At 57.7% G+C, this 16,352-nt stretch overlaps 2 protein-coding genes across 3 annotated transcripts; one reads left to right on the forward strand and one right to left on the reverse strand.

Moving 5' to 3' along the window:
• Positions 1-327: 327 nt before the first annotated feature.
• Positions 328-9,734, reverse strand: PDIK1L (PDLIM1 interacting kinase 1 like). Of its 2 annotated transcripts, XM_064172776.1 has the most exons (4): positions 9,654-9,734; positions 7,724-8,562; positions 7,089-7,390; positions 328-3,933 (listed from the first exon to the last, which is right to left on the reverse strand). In XM_064172776.1, exons 3-4 carry the CDS (start codon positions 7,371-7,373, stop codon positions 3,193-3,195), a joined length of 1,026 nt encoding a protein of 341 aa, XP_064028846.1. In that variant the 5' UTR covers positions 7,374-7,390; positions 7,724-8,562; positions 9,654-9,734; the 3' UTR covers positions 328-3,192. The 2 variants fall into 2 exon arrangements, with proteins under 2 accessions (XP_064028846.1, XP_064028847.1); XM_064172777.1 differs by lacking the exon at positions 7,724-8,562 and having other exon boundaries at positions 9,654-9,704.
• A 2,852-nt stretch (positions 9,735-12,586) lies between these two features.
• On the forward strand, positions 12,587-15,785 carry TRIM63 (tripartite motif containing 63). Its single transcript, XM_064172778.1, has 8 exons — positions 12,587-12,795; positions 12,978-13,147; positions 14,234-14,402; positions 14,684-14,779; positions 14,940-15,173; positions 15,283-15,305; positions 15,472-15,596; positions 15,697-15,785. Exons 1-8 carry the CDS (start codon positions 12,637-12,639, stop codon positions 15,783-15,785), a joined length of 1,065 nt encoding a protein of 354 aa, XP_064028848.1. The 5' UTR covers positions 12,587-12,636.
• The last annotated feature ends 567 nt before the right edge of the window (positions 15,786-16,352 follow it).

Here is a 16,352-nt window from a genome sequence, read left to right on the forward strand (position 1 = left end):
CTCTGCAGAGGAGGAGACTCCACAGCCTCTCTGGACAGCCTGCTCCAGGCCTTCAGCACCCTCACACCAAACAAGTTTCTCTTCCTGGTCAGAAGGGACCTCCTGGGTGCCAGTTTTTGCCCCCTTGACCTGTCCCTGGGCACCACTGAGCAGAGTCTGGCCTCACCCTCTTGTCCCCTCCCAGCCTTTAGCTCCTGCTGAGCACTGCTCAGCTCCCCTTGGGCTGCTCTCCTGCAGGCTCTCAGCCTTTGCTCCTCACAGGGCTGCTCCAGGCCCCTCAGCACCTGCAAAGAAAGCTCAAAAACTTCATCAAAACTCAGATTTTTTTTTTCCCCTTTTAATTTCAAAACCAGTCAGGAACTGAATAAATTACACAATAAATCTCCTTGTTATAAATTCTCCAGAAAATATAATTTACAGTTCTTAAAGAAAGACTTAGAAAAGAAAAACAAACAAAAAGCAACAACAACAACAACAACAACAACAACAAATCTGAGTGCTGAAAAGGATCTCGACTTGGTGTCAGGCTGGTGAGTAGCTGCAGCTGCTACAGACAATTGTATTTATCAAAGGTTTTTAAGCCCAAAGACTTCAGACAACACAGAGCAAACAGAGCAGAGCCAGAGGAAGGACAGGAAACACTCAGTGTCACCCAACAGCAAGGCTAAGCACCATGAGAGGGAGTTTTGGGGGCACCCCCCACACCCTGTAAAGTGGCAATCAGTGCAAAGAAAAACTTTGGGAGGCAAAAAAAACCAAACAAACCAACCAAAAAGACCCCAAAAGACTTTCCCTGTGCCATGCAGTAGCACTGCAGGCTGGCAGCAAGCTCGGTGCTCATCCCCTGCAGCACCTCGGAGAGGAACCAAAGTGCCCTCAGGGGTAGGCAGCACTCTGCAGTAGACTTCTACTGTAAGGCAGTGTAGCTGACTCTGGTTTTGGGGCGGGCAGGAGAGGAGGAGGAGATTGTGGTGCGTTTGCGAAGTGCTTTCAAGTTGGAGATGGGAAAATGAGAGATCCTCTAAACTGTACTCATGGAATGGCCCTGGTAAAGGTGAGCCCTGCAAAGCAGCCTGGGCACAGCCAGCCAGAGGCTCGTTGTCCTCTCAGCCACAGGCTGAGGCTTCAATTATACTGGACCCAGTTAAAAAAGGAGAACCAGCAGATCCCCACCTCCAGGAGATAATGAATTGAGCTCTTTAGCATTCCAGGCCCTCCAGCTTCTTCCCTAGCTCGAGCACCCTGCAGGGAAGAGGCTGCAGGTCAGATGTGGTCACCTCCTTCCCATCAATTCCCACTCTGCGCTACTGGGGAACTCCAGCTTCTGAGAGCTGCCCCTGCAGCACCTTCTGAGCAACAACCATTGAGGGTGCAAAGTGCTGCCCGGGAACGCCCCCAGGGCCTGGCTGAGCAGCACACAACTTGCCTTCAAATGAGAAACTGAAGCTAAATAACAAGGATTAAGCACTAAAAGCCTCTGGCTGACACCCACCAGCTCCACAGAGCACCCAGTAAGAACCACCTGCCACCTGCCAAGCCTCTCAGGTTGGGCAGAATCAGAATCCTTTGGGTTCAGAACAAAAGAACTGATCTTGTTTGTGGTGCTTATTCACACCCAGGCAAAATGAAACACAACTGATCAGAGCTGCTCTCACCAGGCCATGAGGGAAATGCCAGAAGGAAATGCTTGGGGCAGTGTGCAGGTAAGATTCAATAAACTCCAAACATTCAATTGCTTTTATTAAGCACAGTGGCCTCTGATGCAGCTTCAAAGGCAGATGTCTAGGACTGCCCCTTCCCCAAAGGCCAAACTGAGGGGAAGGGGCAGAGGCTGCAGCCAAAGCACCAAGTGTTGTGCTGCCACAAAGCAGCTTCTGTCAGCTGAAGAGCATCAGGTGGCCTCAGTGAAGCCTCTCTGAGCACATCAGTCTGCTGCTGTGGGGCAGGAGCTGGAGCTGAGCAGCCTTTCGAGCACTCTGAAGCTCTCCAGCCTACCAGCCAGGCTTTGAAATCAGTCTCAAGCCCTTCAAAAGGAGGAAACCAGCAGAAAATAGGCCCAGGCTGGCACACAAATGGGAGGCACCCAATGTGAACACTGCTTACTGAGCACAGGTGTGTGCTGCCAGGCAAACACTCACCCCTGTATCTGCTCTGCACGACTGGCCTAGAGGCAATGCCAGAGAGGAAGAGGCCATGAGTAGTTATTCCTAGTTCGAGTCAGCTAACAGGAGAACTCTGCTGCCACTGCAGCTTGAAGAGCCTTAAAATCAGCACCTCACCATGCTGCACCTCCCTCACCCTCATCACCACCAGCAAAGCCCACAGCACTCTGCTGCCAGAGACCCTCAAGGTGCTGCTGGGTTAGACACAGAGCAGAGAGCACACTGCAGACCTGGAGCTCAACTGAAGGCGAACCCAAAATGCAACAATTAACAACCCAGCCAGCACCTGACTGCACCCCTTTGGCCCTGGACTCCCTCGGTGACAAGCTGATGAAGCTCTAAGTGCCAAGCTTGGCCACATCAGCACTCTGCAAACTGCCAAGCCTCTTGCAGTGCATTTGTTTCGTTTTGCTGCCTACAAAGTCAAGTCTCAGACTTTGTATTTGACATTAGACAGTGAAAAATAAATAAGGACCTTATCATTGCAGCCTGGAGAAGGAGGAATGCGTCTCACCTCAGCCTCTTCACCTGGTGTTCTAGCAGACCCCAATCATTCAGACCCACAGCAAATAATTTAACACACTTCCAGCCACTCCTCTACACAAATATGTACACAACTAATTACAAAGCCTGGAGATCTGCACTGCCAGCATGCAAACCTCAGGGGTCCTCCTTCCCCCCCACCCCACCAGAGCTCCTAATACTGACGTAGGAAACTGGAATGTAGGAAATACTCCATGACAGAGTGCTGGGAATCAAGTCTCAGCTCATCATCATCAATCACTCAAGTCCTCCCACTGCCAGCATGCACAAGTGGACATCCTCACAGCTTCCCCCTGCACTGCCACCACACAGACCCCCCCGCGGCAGCCTTCTCGCAGCGGCCAACTCGCATCCCTAGCACTCATCCGGCTCCAAAGTGGGTAGAAACCACACCCTGCAGGTTTGAGTTCAGGCTCTGTTCTTTTTTCCTGCCATCAAGCTGGTCAGGGGGGGAGCAGCTCTGCCAAGAGGCACCAGGCTGGCAGGGTCACGTGTCCCAGCTGCTGTCTTTAAAAGCTATGTTGACCAAGCGCAGCTCCAGCTCGAAGGCGTCAGGGCGGTCCTGGGGGTTGGCTGCCAGCATCTCCTTGAGCAGCTGCTTCATCCGAGCGTTCATGGACTTCTTCTTGACAGGGATCAGCAGCTCCATCTTGGGGTTCTCCAGCAGCGCCTCGCCCACGGGCACGATGGCTGTGCCCTGCTTGACGTAACTGCCCAGCAGCTCCTTCTTGGTTTCTGTGTCTATGAAGGTGATCCTCTCCAGCATGGCCCAGATGATGATGCCCAAGGCAAAGATGTCTGCTTTGGCAGTGTAGTGTCCTTCCCAGACTTCTGGGGCCATGTAGAAGTCAGTGCCACAGGCAGTGGAGAGGAAGCACTTGTTGACGTTCACTGGCTCCTCGGGGTTCTGGCCCGAGGCTGAGCACACTTTGCTCAGCCCAAAATCAGCCACTTTGAGGGTAGGCTCCAAGTCACTGGCGTCCATCCTGCTCTGGGAGATGAGGATGTTGTCAGGCTTGAGGTCCCTGTGGATGATCTGGTTCTTGTGTAGGAAGGCCAGGGCACTGCTGAGCTGCAGCATGAAGCTGGTGTTGGTCTTGCGGCTGGGCTTCCGCGACAGCAGGTACTGGTTCATGTCCCCCCCGTCGCAGAAATCCATCACAAACCACAGGTAATAAGCACTCCTGGGGTCAAAGACTATCTCTCCTTTTAGTGAGGTCTCTACGAGCTGCAACAAGGAAAAGAACGAGTGTCACAACCACCTGCTGGTCAGAGAGCACCGGGAGAAGATGGGGAAACACCTCAAGGGTGCAGCTGCCTCTGGGTGCAGGCAGCAGGAGACTGCGAGTGGTGAGAATGAAAAACTCATGAGGTGAGAAAATGAAAACCAAAGAATGGCTCAGGGTGGAAGGGAGCTCAGAGCATCTCTGCCTCAACCTCCCCACCATGCCCAGGGACACCTCTCAACCAGACTTAGCTGCTCAAAGCCTCATCCAGCCTGGCCTTCAACACGCCCAGGCAGGAGGCAGCCACAGCCTCCCTGGGCAGCCTGTGCCAGATTCTCACTAACCTCACACTGAAGAACTTCTGCCTCAGCTCCAGTCTAACCCTGCTCTGCCTCAGCTCCAAACTATTCTCCCTTGGTCTGTCTCAGACACCCTCAGCAGAAGTCTCTCTGCAGCCTTCCTGCAGGATCTCTTCAGGCACTGGCAGCAGCTCTAAGGTCCCCTTGGAGTCTTCTCTGCAGGCTGCACACCCCCAGCTCCCTCAGCCTGTGCTCACAGCAGAGCTGCTTCAGCCCTTGGATCATCTTTGTGGCCTCCTCTGGAGCTTCTCCAACAGCTCTGGGTCCTCCTTCAGCTGGGGACACCAGACCTGGAGGTAGTATTAGAGGTGGGGTCTCAGTAGAGCAGAGCCAAGGGGCAGAATCTCCTCTCTACCAATCACAACCTGACAGCCTCCTCATCCTCCTGTGGCTGAAGCCTATCAAGCTCACACTGCTGCCCAGGAGCTGCTGATAACAGCATTTTGAAAGATACTAAGTGGCCACTGAGCTGCCATCTGCTCAGCTGGACACTGTCCCACCCCAGCAGTGTCTGTCCCACCCACCTGGCCAACGCCTTCAGTGTACAAACAAAGTCCCAGCAGTAACTCGGGTGCTTTTGCTGGGGTGTCTGTCCCTGCTGAGGCTGCTCACCCCAATCCTTCAGCTTGAGTGCATTCTGGCCAGTCACAAAGGATCTCCCAGGAGAAGGCTGCTGCAGCCAACACCCTTCCCACCAGCATGACCCACAGCTACCTTCCAGCAGCACATAAGCAGGGAGCAGTCACTTGCAGCAGCTGCTTTACACAGAAGGCAGCACAAACCCAGCAGTGAGCATGGCTGCTCCTCCTCCCCCAGTGCCCCTCTGCCTACTCTGAGCTGCTTCTCAGCTAAGTCTTGCAATTATTTCAGTTGGGGTAAGCCAGGAGTAGCTCCAACAGGCTTGGAGAAATGAAGGTAGCTCTTAGTATTTATAGAGGCCTCTTAAAATGCTTTCAAAAGTGACCTTTTCCATCCCAGAGGAAAATGCACAGCAATTTGGCTACCTTTAGTCCTAGGGCTCAAACCAGGCCACCTTCAAACAGTCAATCCAAACTGAGAACTACACCTTTAGGGTTTGCAGTCAGTGGCAGGGGGGTGAAGGAGAGCAAGCAGTGAGCAGCACCACAAAGCAGCTCTGCTGGCCCCTCGGACCAAGGCATCAGGACAACATCCCCCAGCATGCTTGTGCCAGCACCCAGGCACCACAAAGCAGCCTGGTCTGGACTCTCACTTCACTGCTTAGCAGAGCTGACACCAGCTGAGCACCTGCCCCAAAGGCCCGGGCAGCCTCCTCACACTGCACCCCTTCAGCTCAGGCATCGAGTCAGCTGGGCAGGGGAGCTGACCTCCCGCGGCACGGGCGGCAGTGAAGCGATGCCGTCTCCTCGGAGCCAGCTCAGCCCTGCCCTTTGCTCTGCTCTCTGGAGCAGGAAAACAACCTGTAGTGCTCATGCCTGGCACGGGTGAGAGCTCCACGCTGCACGGCCACCAAAGCCCAGCCGTGGCTGATCTGGAAGCTGTCTCCCATCCTGCACTTGTTAGGCTTTCCCTCGCCCAGCTGCCCACAAGCTGGATGCAGTCTCTCACAGATGCTCTAATTTCTCCCACATCAGTGTTATGCTGCCCTAATCCCTTCATGAAAGCAGGGCAGTGCCAGCCAGCAAGCCCCAGGGAGTTCACAAAGGCAAGAATCCTTTCTCAGGCTTGCAGAGCACTCAGCTGAAGGTTCACCAATGAAAACCTAACAGGGAAGCTGACTGAGGGAACACAACTGAGCAGGCTGCTGAGCTTCCAAACCAGACACCAACTCCTGCCAAGGAGATGATTTATTTGTGGGGCAGCTTCTTGACAAGGACCTTCCCAGCCTTATCTTTTCCAGTCTTTCCAGAGCTCCTTATCCTTCAGAACACACCAGCTTCAAGCCTGCAGAACACTTTGAGTAGTCACACAGGAGGAGTGCTACTGATCCCCTCACTTACAACACCTTCATGTTTAGCTGCTCCCAAGGAACACATCTACCCCCTGCTGCTTATTTCTGAAGGAATCTGAAGTGCTACCTTCCTAAATCGAATGCAACAAACTGGTACTTCCCCTTCCAAGGGGCTTCAGAAACTGGCCAGAGCCCTGTCCCAAGACAGAGTTGCTGTCTGCTCATCAACCCTGCAGGAGGGCTTCCACCAAGAGCCTGCACTTCCCCTTCTGCTGTACCCTGTGGTCTCCTCCAAGCACACACAGATGGAGCCTTTTGTGGCATGGCTTCAAATGGCAAAGATGCAGGTGATCAATGAACACATTCTTTTAAAGATGATCAGCTTGGGGTGTCCACAAGGCAAACAATTCTCTCACAGCTAGGAGAAACATTTGCTCTCCCAAGTAGCTGTCTGAAACAGTCCTCTCCCCCAACCAGCTGCGTGAGTCTTCTCTCCCAGCTAGCGGTTTGAAACAGTCTGCTCTTCCAGCTGCTTTCTCTTCTCTTTCAAACAGCTCTCTCACAGCTGTTTCAGTCTTCTCTCCCAGCTATTTTTTCTCTCCAAACTACCTGTTTCAAACAGCTTCTCCCAGCTACCAGTTTTTTTTTCCTCTCCTGTTTCAGTCTTCTCTCCCACCTGATTTTTTTCCTCTTCTAACTAACCATTCTCTCCCAACCAACTGTTTCAAACAGTTTCCTCTCCTAACTAAGCACACTTCAAATGTAAAAAGCCACAGAAATCAATACAGCTCTTGGCTCCCCACCTCCTTCCCTCCCAGCTGCAGAGCCACACGAGCCACCTGCACCCCATTACCTCAGCTTTGAGTACCTGTAAGTACAGGGAGGAACTGGAGCCATGGGACATCTTCTGCACCATGCCATCTTTCTGCAAGATGCACTCCTCCAGGTGAATGACGTTGGGATGCTGGCTCTTGATACTGCTAAGTGCCCAGAACTCACGCAGAGCTAGTTCCACGTTCTCTGGAGCATGGCACCGAATCTTTTTCACCGCCACCCGGGCAGAGGTCTTCCTGACGACTGCTTCGTACACCACACCATAACTGCCACGACCAACCTCCCGTATTAGATCGTACTTAGGCTGGCTACTCACCATCTTCAAGATCAAGGGTTCTGGGGAAGGGGGGAAAAACCCACAGAGCTAAAATCAACAAGAACCGGGCTGCATGTTTCCCCCCCATGGAGGGAGCTTGGTGAGGCAGGATCAGGCCGACCAAAACCCTGCGGGGGAACCGGGCAGTGCCTGCCAGCAGGGCGCTGAGCGCGGCGCTGCCCCCCGGGGCTACAGCGCTCCAGCAGCTATTCTGTAACCCTCTACCTGTCGCCATAGACTACTTCCACAGTGAAATTACATCCCTTTTTCTTTTTCTTTGGAGGGGGGTGGAGAGGGAGGATGATTAAGATCTCAAACACAGCCCAAGCTTTCAAGATGGCAACAATTCAAACCTAGGCTCGCACTGTGCCGAGACAGGACTACGGCGTTTGCTCCTGCTCCTTTCTCTCAGTGTCCTCCGGGAGCATCTGCGGGAATAACAACGTGGTGTCATGCTCTCCATCCACCCCAGGGACACCGGAGAGGAGCTGCTGGTTGGGTCAGCAAGATTTAATGAGCACTGCCTCTTTCTGCAGGTCACTGTGTAAGGAAATGATTCTGTGAAGCTCCTTCACTGCTACAGCAAGAGGCTGCTTCAGGTTGCTTCTGATTTCATTTTTGGTGTCACTGTGATTTTTTTCCCACCTCCTCTAAACGAGGAGCCCACAGCTACAAGAAGTTAAAAAGGGTCACTGAAGGTAGAAGTTTGTAGCCAGCATCTAACTCTCACTTCTGCTCAGCAGGGCAAGGGCAAAAGCTGAGCTATCGCTCTACAAATCAAACATGAAACACACACAGAGAGAAGAAACAAAAAGCCACCAAACACTGCTACAGGTTTATCCCCTGCCCTGGGTACGAACCAAAGTAACACCAGGCAAGCATCACCTTCACTCAAACCAAAATGGGACACTGACTACGGACAGGAGTGAAAAGAAAACCAAACTAAAAGGCTTGGCCAGCCAGTGGCCACTGGGCAAACAGAACCAAAGGGGAAAAGCATCATAAAACAAACAAAACCTCTTTGAAAAGAACCAAATTAGGATGTGAGAGTGCCAGTGAGAAATGCAATTTTATGTCAGTAAACCAGGCAAGGAGAAGCACACTGCAGCAGCCTGTGATTAGTAAGAAGCTTTCGATTATTTCCACTCTTTAACTACTTTGGGGGTTGGGTTTTTTTTTGTTTGTTTGTTTTCTTTTTAAAGAACAAAAGAAAAAACAAAAAGAAGAAAAAAAGAGAGAGAGAAAGAGGTGTCATCAGTCTCAGGGCAGACATTGCATCCTCTCAGCAAAGCTCTGTGCCGAACACTGACAGCAGCATTTTGAACTCCAGTGTGGTCGTGCCCAAGACCTCGGCGCCGGCAGGCGCTGTTAGGAGCCTGCCCCTGCGGAACACACCAAGGCTGCAGGCTGCACACGAACATGGGACGGGCCGAGAGCTCCTCCCGTGCAGGGGGCAGCAGGGCAGGAGCTGTCAAACGCTCCCTGCAGACAGGTTTGCTCCCACACGACCACACCGGGTTCAAAACGAGCAGGGAACGGTTCCAGCCTCCCCCAGGCCGCCAGCCAGAACTGTGCGCTGCTCCCGGGCCGGAGCTGTCATGCTGCCAGGCGCTGGGGCTGCTACCTGCCTCCCTTCACCCCCACAGCGGGCCAGGTCGCTCTGGAAATGCCACCGAGGGTTTTATTGCCCAACCCGATGAAAAGAGCCGCCTGCTCCCCGGGGCACCGACCGCCCGGGCCAGCTCCTGCCAGGCTGCGGGGCGCTGCCACAGGCCGGGCCTGCTCCTGCCCCGGCTCCCTCCCGCAGGCCTGGCGGCCGGCATCTCGCTCTGCCTCCCCGGCTGCCTGCCCAGCGGCAGGAACTGCGGAGTGAAATCAACTGCAGCGCTCCCTGCCCTCCACCTTGCTCCCCCGGGGAGCCCCTGTCACACCGGACCCCACCTGCACCGAGGGGCTCCAGAGGACAGCTCCCGAGGCGCCGCTCGCTCCGGGGCAGCGTGTGTGTGTCCGTCTGTGTGTGTCTGTCTGTGTGTCCGTCTGTGTGGGTCTGTCTGTCTGTGTGTGCCTCGCTCCGTCACCCGCGGCCTGAGCTGGAACCGGCTCCGCTGGGCCACAATCGCCTCTCCAGGTCCCCCTCACACACCTGGAGCGGAGCTCCCCACCCGTCAGGGCCCCATTATGACGCATTGAGGCGACAGCCTGGACCCGCTCCCGCCCGCCCCCCCACCCCGAGCCCCACCGGGCCAGGCTCGGCCAGGCCAGGCTAAGCCAGATCCGCGTTACCTCCGGGCCGCCAGCGCCGCGCCGCCGCCGCCCGGCCGCCATTATAGGGCTGCCCCCTCCCCTCCGCCGCGCCGCCGCCGCTGCCCCGCGGCAGCCACGCCCCAGCGCCGCCACCGCGCCCTCTGATTGGTCAGCGGCGAGGGGGGGGCGGGCAGTGGGCCGCGGGAGGGCTCCGGCCCCGCCGCTGCCGCGGGGGCGCGCACGGCCCCTGCCGGGCGCTGCTGCAGGGGGGTCCCGTTCCTGCTCCCCTCCGTGCTGCAGCCCCCAGCGCGGCACTCACTCTGCCTTCGCAGTGCCTCCTGCCCTTCTCTGGTGCTGTTTGGGGGTTCTGTGGGGTGCTGTTAGCCTTTATTCATTCATTCATCGCCTGGCGGTGAGAGAATGAAGCGAGTCCCTCGCACCTTTGTTTGAGCTCTGACGTGGTGATGATGCTGACACAGCTCCTGGCAGGGAGCTGTCCCCATCCCTGTGGCCCACTCGCTGTCATTGTCCCCTTCCTTGCATAGGCTGTGAGGATGGAGGTGCCGCCCGTGCACAGAAGGTGGGGGGCAGAGGGCTCCCGTCGTGGCCCTGCTCCAGCCATGGCAGATGGGGGCATTTGGGGAGCAACCAGGGCCACCCCCTCCCGCCACCACCCCCTCCCCAGAGGCTGCTCAGATAGGCTCGTGCCAGAGCAAGGCGCTCTCCCGGGTTCATTGGGCAGGAGCCCGGTGCTGATTAGTGCCCTCGGTGCTGATTAGTGCCCCCGGCCCTGCCTAAGCTGTCCCAAGCCAATTAGGAGCCGACGAGCCCCTTGTGGGTTCTGAAAGCTGCTTAGGGCATTAGAGCCCCTCCATTCCTGCGAATCCCTTTAATCGAGTCCAGAAGCAATTAGTTAATCAATGGTACCCACGAGCAGAGCAGGGACAGCTGATGGGCGTGGGGGTGAGCACACACCTGGGTGCCCATCTCCTGGCTTCGTTCAGTGGCCCTCCTGAGTGCCCAGCCAGCCCTGCTTCGTGCCGGCTCCTCCCTGGAAGAGCTCCAGGAGCCGCAAGAGGGACGATTGTGCAGGCTGTGCTTGGCCAGTCCCAGCACAGTCACTTGCTCAGCTCGTGAGGCTGCCAGGAGGGAGCACCCACACAGTGCTGGGGCTGCCCTGCCCCGGGCTGGCTGCAGAGAAAATGGGTCCTGTGTGCCCCTGCACCTCTGTACCCCTGCATCTACATACCTCCGTGCCCATCTACCTGTGCACCCCTCTACCTATCCACCTGTCTAGCCCTGGACTCGTGCACCCACACACCCCAGACTTGTGCACCCACGTGCCCATGCACCCCTGCATTGCAACACCCACATGCCCATGCACCCCTGCATTTCTGCACCCACGTGCCCATGCACCCCTGCATTGCTGTACCCACATATCCATGCACTCCTGTACCCCTGCACCAATGATCCCTGTGTACCCCTGGTCCTCTGCACCCCTGTACCCCTGACCCATTTTACCCATCACTGCACATCCTCTTTGCACATATGCCCCCAGGTACCCCTGCACCCCAGCACCCGTCCCCTCCTGCCCGCAGTCTCTGTGGGCACAGCAGCAGCCCCCACCCCACCCTGTCCCCCCCAGTGTGACCCACGGCCGAGGGTGCTATAATTACCTCTCTGCTCACACAGCTGCCTGTATTTACAGGTCTCGCTGTGGACAGGCAGTGGCATTTGGCACACACCCTGTTTATCACCTCGCCAGCTGGGCACCCTGTGCCAGGGCTGTTTTTCCCGCTGGGTGCAGGTCCTGGGGGGCTGTGCTTGGCCAATTTCCCCTCCCCAGCCGTTTCTGGGTCAGGTTTTGCAACCGAATGGAGGAGCTGCCTGGGTCATGACCACACACACCAGCTCTGGGAGCAGCCCTCCCAGCCCTCCCTGCATCTAGGGGTACAGAAGAACCCCCCAGACCCTGGCTGGGGAGGGCAGAGGGGACCTTGATGCACATGACAGGCACAGGGGTTGCTTCTCCTTGGTGCTTCTTCCTGCATCAGAAGAGCCCCCCAGACCCTGGCTGGTGAAGGCAGAGGGGACTCTGGTGTACCTGCCAGGCACAGGGGCTGCTTCTCCCTGGTGCTCCTCCAAGCACAGCCTGCGGAGCCGCTGGTGAGGTGCCCATTAGAGCTGCCTGCAGGACCTGAAGGGGCTACAGGAGAGCCAGGCAGGGACTTTTGGTTAGGTCCTGTGGTGACAGGACCAGGGACAATGGTTTGCAACTAGAGCAGGGCAGGTTTAGACTGGGCTTTGGGAAGAAGTTCCTTTCTGTGGGGCAGTGAGACACTGGGACAGGCTGCCCAGAGAAGTTGTGGACTCATCCCTGGAAGAGTTTCAGACCAGGCTGGATGAGGCTTTGAGTAACCTGGGCTAGGGGGAGGTGTCCCTGCCCATGGCAGGGGGGCTGGAACTGGGTGATCTTGAAGGTGCTTTCCAACCCAAGCCGTTCTGTCACTCCATGTTCCTGCCTCAGAAGTGGCCACACATTAGGAATGCAATGGGAAGTGTCCCAACGAACCACCCCTTGGGCAGCCCTGCCCCATTCCTGGCACCATCACAATGTCTGCATGACCACAGGGCTGGTTTTTGCCCCTCCTCATCCCCACCCTGATGTCACTGTGGGGTCCAGCCCCAGGACCTGGCCACGGTGAGCCCTGGGGAGTGTGGCTGTTTGGCCCCGGGGTGAAGCCTGGCCCTGTTCACCCCCAGCTCTGGTTTCGGTGTGCCGGCGGCCGCAGCATGGGCGGGCAGGACCTCCTGGACAGCCTGTCCCTGGCTTGTTTACCGTCGCCAGTGGCATCCCGATGGCTCAGTCCCATGTGACAGGTGCTGCTGCTTCCCAGGACACCCGACCCCGCGTCGGGATTTGGCTCCGCGTGACCAGAGAGCGACTTATAAATAGCAGGGCAAGGGGTGCCAGCGGCAGCCGCGGGGCGAGGGAGCGGAGAGCCAGAGCAGCGTGGTACCGATGGACTTCCCAGCCGGCATCCTGCGGGATGGCAGCCCCATGGAGAGCCTGGAGAAGCAGCTCATCTGCCCCATCTGCCTGGAGATGTTCAGCAAGCCGGTGGTGATCCTGCCCTGCCAGCACAACCTCTGCCGCAAGTGCGCCAACGACGTCTTCCAGGTGAGAGGGGATCTCGGTGCCTGTGCTTCCCCTCCTGCCCAGGCTGGAGGTCACTGGGATGATGATGATGATGATGATGATGATGATGATGATGATGATGATGATGGTGGTGGTGCTGTGGAGATGCCTATGGTGCTGCAAGGATGCTCATGGACCTCTCCACGTTCATCTCCCCCTCCCAGGCTGCCAACCCGTACTGGCAGAGTCGGGGGGGCAGCGTGATCTCAGGGGGGCGGTTCCGGTGCCCGTCGTGCCGCCACGAGGTGCTGCTGGATCGCCACGGAGTCTATGGGCTGCAGAGGAACCTGCTGGTGGAGAACATCATTGACATCTACAAGCAGGAGTGCTCTAGGTTGGTACGGGTGGCCGTGACTGATTGCCTGTGCCTTGCCATGGCAGGGATATGGGGACACAGGGACATGGGGGCATGGGGATGCCCCCTGCTGAGCCCCAGCGTCGTGATGGAGGCTGCAGATTGCAGCTGGGAGAGAAAATGGGGAGGGGGAGGCTGTGTTCTACTGGCTCTGACCCAAACCTTCCTCCTCTGACGCAAATCCCCCTTCTATTCAGAGCACTTTGCTCTCTGAGTGGCTCAGCAGGCGCAGGACAGGTCCTGCCCACCTCCTGCTCTGCCGCTGGAGCATTCGGTGGGAGATAAGAGGCGTGGAGGACAAATCCAAGCTCCGCCAGCGACAGCAAGCACTGCCGGCTGATAAGGGGCAGAGGGACAGTCCGGGGGCAGGGGGCAGCATGAAGCTGGTGGGGACCGACAGGGGGGTCACAGGTTCTTGAGGCAGAGCAGTGGCCCTGACCAGATTCCCTGAACCACTGTAAATATCGTTCGAGAGCCATGGGGACAGGGATGATGACACGTGGCAGGTGGCTGCGGCTGCTGGGGGGGCTTTGTGGGGCTGCTCTGTCTTTCCTTCGGTGGCTTGGCTTGTCCCCACATCCCTCGTTGCTGCAGAGGGGACAATTTGGCTGCAGCCCCCATCTGAGACACCCTGGGGGTTTCTGGGCACCCTCACCCTGGTCACGAGTTGGGTGACAGCAGCAGATCCCTGTCAGCCCAAGACTAAAATTAGGAGCTTGTGCAGCACCCCTGGAGTGTGGCCTCCTGCCCACCGGTGCTGGCTGCTGCCGTGCCCAGTGCTGCACTGGTTTAAACTGGGACCCACTGGGCTTGGGGGTTACACAGACACAGAGGTTGGTGGCTCCCAAAGAAGCAAGTGTGGGGTCAAGCTGGAATCTGAGCTCATCCCTGGGAACCCGATTTGGGGGTGGCAGTGCAGCGCCGGTGGGGATGCCCCCGCGGTGGGGACGATGCCGCCAGGGGGACGTCATCATGGTGGGGATGTCCCTGCAGCGGGGGGGACAGCTCCCTGCCGGTGCTGCTGCCGTGGTGGCGCTGTCAGCACTGCCGTGCCACTCTCTCCAGCAGGCCGCTGAAGAAGGGGGACCACCCCATGTGCAAGGAGCACGAGGACGAGAGGATCAACATCTACTGCGTCACCTGCGAGGTGCCCACCTGCTCCATGTGCAAAGTCTTCGGTGCCCACAAGGACTGCGAGGTTGCCCCCCTGGAAAACGTCTTCCAGGGCCAGAAGGTGCAGTGAGAGGAGGACGGGGTGGGGGGAGGTTGTGGGGGACACAGCTGGTGCTGGGGTGATGTGCTGAGCTGGGGCACATAGCACCGGGATCTGCTCATGGGGTATTAATAGCCCCCGGGTGACTTCTCCTAGGAGACAGCCTATATTTAGAGCTGTCTCGGCCTGGGGGGGAGCAGAGCTGGGGCCGGGCAGCGTCTGGCCCAGCCCCACCTCGGGGTGGGAGATCTCCCCATCTCTGCTGGCCTTCAAGCTGTTTCTGTCCATCTACCCCTGCCTAGACCGAGCTGAACAACTGCATCTCCATGCTGGTGGCAGGGAACGACCGGATCCAAACGATCATCTCCCAGCTGGAGGACTCCTGCCGAAGCACCGAGGTGAGCAGAGGGGGGCAAGGAGCCCTCTGAAACCTGGGAGTGAAACCTCAGCCGGGGTCCCTCTGGGACGGCTGGGAGGGAGCTGCAACAGGGAAGCTCTCGGGACGCTGCTGGCGGCAAGGGACTCGCAGGTGGCATCCCTCACCCCTTGCCCCCGCAGGAGAACAGCGAGGCGGCCAAGCGGGAGCTGTGTGGCCGCTTCGACGCCTTGGCAGCGCTGCTGGAGGAGAAGAAATCGGAGCTGCTGCAGCGCATCAGCCGCGAGCAGGGCGACAAGACCAGCTTCATCCAGGGCCTCATCTGCCAGTACAAGGAGCAGCTGGAGAAGTCCAGCAGGCTGGTGGAAACGGCCATCCAGGCCATGGAGGAGACTGGAGGGGCTGCCTTCCTCATGGTGAGAACACCAGAACACCCCCACACTGCCCGCGGGGGGTGCCGCCAGCCTGGGGCTGTCCTGGCGGCTGTCACACAGCTCTACTCACCTCTCCTCTTGCTCCCCACAGAACGCCAAGCAGCTCATTCAGATGTAAGTGCCCCAGCTGGGGGAAATTCAGCCAGCTCCAGCCCCTGCCCCAAAGCCCAGCCATGGGGCACCCAGGTGGTGAATGTGGGGATGCCTCCACCTGGCACTCCACAGTCCCCCAGCCTGGTGAGAGGGCAGGGAGGGCCATGGCCATGCTTTCCTTGTGCAGGATTGTGGAAGCCTCCAAGGGTGGCAGGCTGGAGAAGATCGAGCAGGGCTACGAGAGCATGGAAGCCTTCTCCGTCAGCCTGGACCACCTCACTGAAGCAGTCAATGCTTTGGACTTCGACCTCGGTAATTCAGCCCCCGACTCCCTGATGCCCCTTCACCAACCTGGTGGCACCCATCCCCTTTCCTGGCGACCCCACGGGGACAATTTCCCATCCATTTGCAGCTGAGGAAGACGAGGAATACTTTGATGGGGAGGAAGAAGACGTGGAGCAGGACGTGGTGCCTGAGAGGACAGTGATGGGTAACGTCTAACACGGCTAAGCCCACCCCCCCTGGCACCCTCAGGCACCCAGAGGGGAGTTTTGGGTGCTCAGAGCCCCTCTGACCCCCGCCCTTTCTCCACGACAGCTCCCCAGTAGCCACGGCCACGCTGCCGGCGCAGGAGGAACGCCGCGGGCGCAGGATGTCCGGCGATGGGACTGGGGGTGAGGGGGCACAGCGCAGGGGCTGGCAGCCTCGGGAGCCAGCAGCTGCGCCGCACAGGACACTTTTCTATCGGGGTGCACCGAAGCCAATTCCGCACGTTTTGTATCTTTGTTTTGTACATAACTGTCACTGACCTCAACTTCGAGCATTTTGTACTGAACTCCGATGCGTTCTCTGCTCTCTTTCCGCTCCTCGCCGCTCGCTCTCGGCTCGCCGGTCCCGCGGCCGGCACTGGCAGCGTGGGTGGCTTTGCTGGGCTGGTGCCACCGCGGCTCTCTCTGCCAGCACCCAGCATGCCAGAGGGATGTGTCCCAGTCCAGCACTAATTTCCAGCCTCATTAGCACCTCCGGCAGCGCTGGCACCCCCGCTGCTGGCAGCCTGCCCGGGGATGT

The sequence above is a fragment of the Pogoniulus pusillus genome, chromosome 37 (genome assembly GCF_015220805.1).
Source record: "Pogoniulus pusillus isolate bPogPus1 chromosome 37, bPogPus1.pri, whole genome shotgun sequence".
Lineage (NCBI taxonomy): Eukaryota > Metazoa > Chordata > Aves > Piciformes > Lybiidae > Pogoniulus > Pogoniulus pusillus.

Coding starts and splice junctions, on each gene's coding strand:
- PDIK1L (XM_064172776.1), bottom strand. CDS start 7,373: ATGGTGAGTAGCCAGCCTAAGTACGATCTAATACGGGAGGTTGGTCGT. Junction 3,934..7,088: donor GTTCCTCCCTGTACTTACAG/GTACTCAAAGCT, acceptor TCCTTGTTGCAG/CTCGTAGAGACCTCACTAAA.
- TRIM63 (XM_064172778.1), top strand. CDS start 12,637: ATGGACTTCCCAGCCGGCATCCTGCGGGATGGCAGCCCCATGGAGAGC. Junction 14,780..14,939: donor ACTCCTGCCGAAGCACCGAG/GTGAGCAGAGGG, acceptor TTGCCCCCGCAG/GAGAACAGCGAGGCGGCCAA. Junction 15,174..15,282: donor GAGGGGCTGCCTTCCTCATG/GTGAGAACACCA, acceptor TGCTCCCCACAG/AACGCCAAGCAGCTCATTCA.